This window comes from Macrotis lagotis, chromosome 6 (assembly GCF_037893015.1).
Source record: "Macrotis lagotis isolate mMagLag1 chromosome 6, bilby.v1.9.chrom.fasta, whole genome shotgun sequence".
Classification (NCBI taxonomy): domain Eukaryota; kingdom Metazoa; phylum Chordata; class Mammalia; order Peramelemorphia; family Peramelidae; genus Macrotis; species Macrotis lagotis.
This window is the reverse complement of record NC_133663.1, coordinates 87,272,268-87,278,267: the sequence shown is the minus strand read 5'-3', so window position 1 is coordinate 87,278,267 and position 6,000 is coordinate 87,272,268. Positions and strand designations below refer to the sequence as shown.

General features: G+C 43.0%; 1 protein-coding gene across 17 annotated transcripts in view; it reads left to right on the top strand.

Moving 5' to 3' along the window:
• Positions 1–396: 396 nt before the first annotated feature.
• The window catches only part of ABI2 (abl interactor 2), a 125,046-nt gene continuing 119,442 nt past the window's right edge, over positions 397–6,000 (top strand). For 4 of the 17 annotated variants that reach the window (XM_074191598.1, XM_074191597.1, XM_074191583.1 and 1 more), the window contains exon 1: positions 400–583. In XM_074191598.1, coding sequence (XP_074047699.1) covers positions 467–583 — 117 coding nt within the window. In that variant the 5' untranslated portion in view covers positions 400–466. Of the gene's footprint in view, positions 584–6,000 lie in introns of all 17 variants that reach the window. The other 13 variants (XM_074191596.1, XM_074191595.1, XM_074191592.1 and 10 more) reach the window with 5 other exon arrangements.

Genomic DNA, 6,000 nt, shown 5'->3' with positions numbered 1-6,000 from the left:
CGAGTGGGGAGCGGAGCCTGAGGCTTTCCGCGGGAAGGTGCACGGGATCACGAGGAGATGCTCGGGGGCGACTCCCAGGGTGGGGGAAGGGCGGGCAGGAGAGCCGCGCTCCCTCAGCCTCCACCGGGAGGCTCCCGGGGCCGGTGCGCATCCTGCGCTCCCGCCTCCTCCCGTTGCTAGGAGACGCCGGAAGTGGAGGAAAGGGGGCGGAGTCTGGGAATCCGGCCGTCGGGCCCTGGGGTCGGGAGCCCGGAGCGGAGGGCGGCGGAGCGCGCGCCCCCGTGAGCGGCGGGGCGGCCACGCGCGCACGCGCGCGCGCGCCCCGCCCCCGGCCGCGGCCCCTCCCCCGCCCGGCTCGCGCGCAGCGGCGGGGGCTCCTCGCTCTCCGCTTGTTGCCGCCGCCGCCGCCGCCGCGGGTCTGTGCGAGGAGCAGGAGGAGGAGGAGGAGGAGGAGGAGGATGTGAAGATGGCGGAGCTGCAGATGCTGCTGGAGGAGGAGATCCCGGGGGGCCGCCGGGCCCTGTTCGATAGTTACACCAACCTGGAGCGGGTGGCCGACTACTGCGAGAACAACTACATCCAGGTGCCCGGCATCCCCCGGGGCCGCGGCGGGCGGGGGAGGGGCCGGGCCGGGCCGGGCGCCGCAGTGCCCGCCCCGCCCCCGCCCGGCTTTGCCCTCGGCCCCCGCCGCGGGGGGGGGGCTGCGGCGGAGGCGCCTCCCTGAGTGGGGGTGGGGAGGGGCGCCCCCTCGCGGGCCTCGCGCCGGAGACTTCCCCGGGGGGTCCCCGGGGCTCGGCCCCCGGCGGGAAAATGCCCAGAGGCGAAGCCCTGGAAGCGGTGGGAAAACACTTGTTTCTCCATCAAAGTTGTCCTTTTTTTTTTTTCCTTAAAAAAAGGAAAAGGGGAAGAAAGTATCCTTTGCTGGTTTCAGTGCCACCAAGGGGTGGTGCCCCCCTTTGGGAAGGCGAGTTGGCCCTACTTGGCACCGACGATCGGCATGAAGGGGAGGGGAGGAACCTCAGGGCTTCATCTCTTCCCATTTTTCTTCCTGGGGACTCCCGGCCAGTCTTGCAAAAAAAAAGAAAAAAAAGGCCGGATGGAAGGAAGATCAGTCCTAAGTGCTTGAGGAGAGCAGATTTTGTTTTATGAAATTGGGAAATTTGGAAGAATTTGTTCAAGACAGGATGCCTGAACTGAGCACCCTTCACTTTCCGTAGAGTTTGCGAATTTTCCGGGTTTGCCTCTCTATTTTGCCAGGGATAAACGGTGGGAAATGTGTGAAAATGTTTTCTCGCAGTTTTTTTTTCCCATTCCTTTTGTTCACGTTTGCCCTTAACCTTTCAGGTGCACTATAAAACTAATTAAGGGAGGTTCAGGATACATTTTATAGGTTCACAGATTTTTGGATGATGTATGTGATGGTAAGGATATGAAAGGATGTAAATGACTTATCACAGTATTTTGTGGGGAACATTTCTACTCACAACTGAGATTTAAACCAAACTATTTTTCTCATGCTCGAGATAGTGGGAAGAAAACAAGTTCTTGTCAGAATTGGAAGCATTACTCTGTAGCTTTTTCTTTTTTTCCTTTCTAATCATTAAAGATTTTATTTATTTTGAGTTTTACAATTTTTCCCCCCAATCTTACTTCCCTCCCCCCACCCCCCCCCCCCACAGAAGGCAATTTGTCAGTCTTTACATTGTTTCCATGTTATACATTGATCTAAATTGAGTGTGATGAGAGAGAAATCATATCCTTAAGCCTTTTCTTTTTTTGAATAGGAAAGAGTTGTGGGACAGGATGTAATGGTAAGGATATGAAAGGATGTAAATGAGAAATTTAACTACTCTATACAAATGACTTAGCACAGTATTTTTTGGGGAACATTTCTATTCAGAACTGAGATTTAAACCAAACTATTTTTCTCATGCTCAAGATAGTGGGAAGAAAAGTTCTTATTATCAGAATTGGAAGCATTACTCTGCAGCCTTTTCTTTTTTAAATAGGAAAGAGTTGTGGGACAGAAGAAATTTTAGCTGTTAGTGGAATGAAGAGATTTGGTGTCTTAGAGGAATATCCTCAGATCTGTTACTAATGGTACCCATTTTGGAGGAGTTGGTAGTATGCCATAGAAAATGGAAAAATCATCAACATTTGCTGAGGGTCCACCAGGTAGTGGATGTGTTGGGGGATTGGCACAAAAGGAAAAGATGTCCTCATGATCAGGAGTTGATTACAAAGTGAAAATAGTGGCTTAGAGGAGGAAAGAAGTGAATGGCTTTTTTCCCTTTTAGAGGTCTGGCCTGAAAACTACAACCTCTCTTTATTAAAAATGTCCCTAGAGTAATTTAAAGTTTTATTTCTTTATGAATTACAGTAGCTAGTGAAAGGCAAACCTATATGAAAAAATGAAACTTGGAGGTTAAATGAGTCATTGATGTTCCAAGAAATCTTCCTTCTCTCTTCATTCCCCTGCTGGGGAAAGAGATGTATGGTTAATTTTGAACTTTGTCTAATTAAAGACATTGAAAAAAGGCAAATGTAGCTATAAAACACTAAATTATTATTTTTGAGGGCAGCTAGGTGGTACAGTGGATAGAACACCGGCCCTGGAATCTGGAGTACCTGAGTTCAAATCTGGCCTCAGACACTTAATAATTACCTAGTTGTGTGGCCTTGGGCAAGCCACTTAACCCCATTGCCTTGCAAAAAACTAAAAAAAAATTATTATCTTGACACTGGGATTCCATAAATAGTTGCTAGTTTTGTGATCAAACTTCAAACAAGCAAAATACTTGACAATAAAGATTTGGAAGTATTTTTTAGTAAATCAGATTTTGTTTTATGAAATAAACATGACAATTAAAAAATCTTGTTATAAAATCACCAGAGCTCAATAGGTAAAGATTTTATATAAAATCAGGAACTCAGATATTAAGCTATACATGATAGACTTAGTAAGCAGATCATGTGCCTTGATTTCTACTAACAATTAAAATAATTAAAGTCTTTGCTTGATAAAGGCTTCAGGTACTAGAGGGAGGAGATAACCTATGCACAAATAAGCATGCTACAAGATAGATTGTTGAAAATGCCAAGGAAAAATCTGAACAATATACCATAAGCATATTTGGAGGAATCAGGAAAAGGTGACATAAAACTGGAATTGAAGAAAAAGAATTTCAGTAGACTAAGTGAGGTTGTTCTAAGCAGTGCGAATGGTCTCCAGGAATGATAAGACAGGTCAGGATCACAGACCAGTTAATGCTCTAGTTTCTCTTGAATTCTAGTCTTTTGCGATCTGAAGGGGAATAAAGTAATGATGTGAAATGAGGAAAGGTAAATTGGGCTCCAGTTATAGAAGACTTTAAATGACAGGAGGAGGAATTTATAGTCTATCCTAGAGAGAGGTAATAGGGAGCCAGTTAAGATTTTTGAGGGGGAGGAGCTGTGGTGACAGGTGTATCAGAAGATTATTTTAGCTACAGTATTGGAAGGGAGTAGAGACTCCAGTCAGGAATATTAATCAGGAAGGTGTCATGTGATCTTGTGGACTAGAATGAAAGCAGACTAAGTGTAAAGGAGGGAGTAGATGAAATCTCTTTCATCATAGAGGTAGAATTGACATGTTATCTACAGCATGCTGTAGAGGAAAAACTTAGAAGAGCATCAGGTTTTTGTGGGAGGTGTTGAATTTAAGGAGCAATCAGGATGGGCCTTTTTACAAAGGGGAGACCAGATGGGAGGAGAGGTTCAGTTTGAGTAGGGCATGGGAGATAAATTGTGAGCACCCTAGAAGGCTCAGGGGATAGAGCACTGCACCTGGTGCCCAGAAGACTTGAGTTCAAATCCTAGCTCAGAAGTTTGCTACCTGAGTGACTTTAGGCAAGTCCTTTAATCTCTGCCTCAGTTTCCTTATCTGTAAAAAATAGGGATAATAATAGTATCTAACTTCCATGTTGTGAACATCAAATAAGCTAATAATTGCAATGTGCCTAATAAAGTAAGGGCTGTAGAAACGTTGGCTATTATTGGCTTTTATTAGAATTTGCTAATAACTGATAATTGAAACATTCAATCTAGCTAAGGATGAGATTGCCAAGGGAAAAAGTATAGATATGGAATGGGATGAAAGTATAAGCCTTGAGGTGCACAAGTTCAAGGGGGTGGGAAGGAAGACAAAGAACCAGTAAAGAAGACCTATTCAGAGTAAGTCCTACAGATAGATGGAGAACCTAGAGATGATGTCACCTACCTAGGGGGGGGGGAGAGTATCAAAGATGTTCAAGAATGGTCAAAAAGGATGAAGAAAAGACTTGGACTTGGTGGTGGTGGTTGTTTTGTTTATCCTTTGTTCTCAAAGAAGACTAAGACATCAGGGAGGTGATGCCATGACAAAGGCCCCCCTGGTCCCCTTTAAGGTCCCATCTCCAGGTTAGGATCCCCACCTAGCCCTTCTTAATTCCAGTGCCTTCCCTCTGTATGCAACTTGCATGATGTCTCTCCTATTGGATTGTAAACTTTCTGAGGGCAGGAACTACTTTTCTACCTATTTTGGTATCTTTTAACACTTAGCGGCAACTAGTAGATACTTAAAATGTTTATTGATCCAATTAACTTTTCTCTGTTTCATGGTAAAACATTTATGGGAGTACCTGGACAAGTGCCATACTGGATGGCAGGCATGGATAGGTTGAGTTCTAGACTATTGGAGGAAAATTCTAAATAGGGTGTGATGATAGAATCATTTGATTACTTTTATAAAAGCCTTTCTAAATTAGACAGTGGCACATTCCTGTAATTTACTGGATAGACTGAGGCTGGTTAGATCTTTTGAATTTGGGCAGTTCTGTGTTACTATAGGGCTAGAACCATTTGGGAGGGTGGGTTCTAAGTCCTACTCCTTTATTGGAGTGAGCTGCTTTTGGAGTGTATCAGAAAAATGGAGGCTAAGCTTCCGTTTTGATCAGTGGTGGGGTTGGTCCTATGAGTAGTCACAGTATTTCTAGCATGAAAGGAAGATGCCCATCTTTAAATAAGTGGAGAGATTCCAACAAAGCTCATAGTAATAAGATTTTTCTCAGTTTTAATGGAAAAGCCTTCAGTTAGAACACATTACAAAGTTTTAAGAGAAAATTATGTTAGCAATTTTAAGTTTTTAGTTTTTCATAAAGCACAATTACCTAAAAGTCTTTATTTTAGCTTCAGAAATCATATAAGCATGCCATATTCCTCTAAAATGTGAGGACAAAGAGTTGTAATTAAAATCGACTTGTATTATTAAATAGATCAGCTTGATTTTCATTTTTTCATCTGGAAAATGAAGGAGTTAGCCTCAGTTACATCTATGGTTCTTTATTAACTCAACATTCTATAAAGTATATTGTGAAATAGACGTGAACAGGCTAGCATCATGAAAGAAAAAGAAATTGAAGTTGCCTTATTACCCTTGATATTACAAACATTTGCAGATGAATTGAAACCAAATTTTAAAGTTGATTAACAAAAGAATGAATTTCTGTTAGGTAAAATATGAAATGTTTTACCTTTAAAAACTCTTTTTTTTTTTTTTTTAGATTTTTCAAGGCAGTGGGGTTAAGTGGCTTGCCCAAGGCCACATGGCTAGGTAATTATTAAGTGTCTGAGGTCAGATTTGAACCCAGGTACTCCTGACTCCAAGGCTGGTGCTCTGTCCATCATGCCACCTAGCCGCCCCAATGTTTTACCTTTAATGTCATGTCTTTTAGATTTCTCTGAGAAGTCTATGTTTGTCACCATTGTAACAAATATTTCTAGAAATCAGGATTCAAATGTGTAAGTAGTGTTCAGATTGATCCTATGCTAGGCAAAGAAAATGATTACTTTTCTGTGGATATATTCAATCTCACTTTCACAGAATAGGGTAGGACCAAGGTTATAAACATGAATTTTTTTCAGGAAAGAGAAATTAGCAATTGACTCCCAATTTTACTATTTCTGTTTTTGAATAGTGCAGGT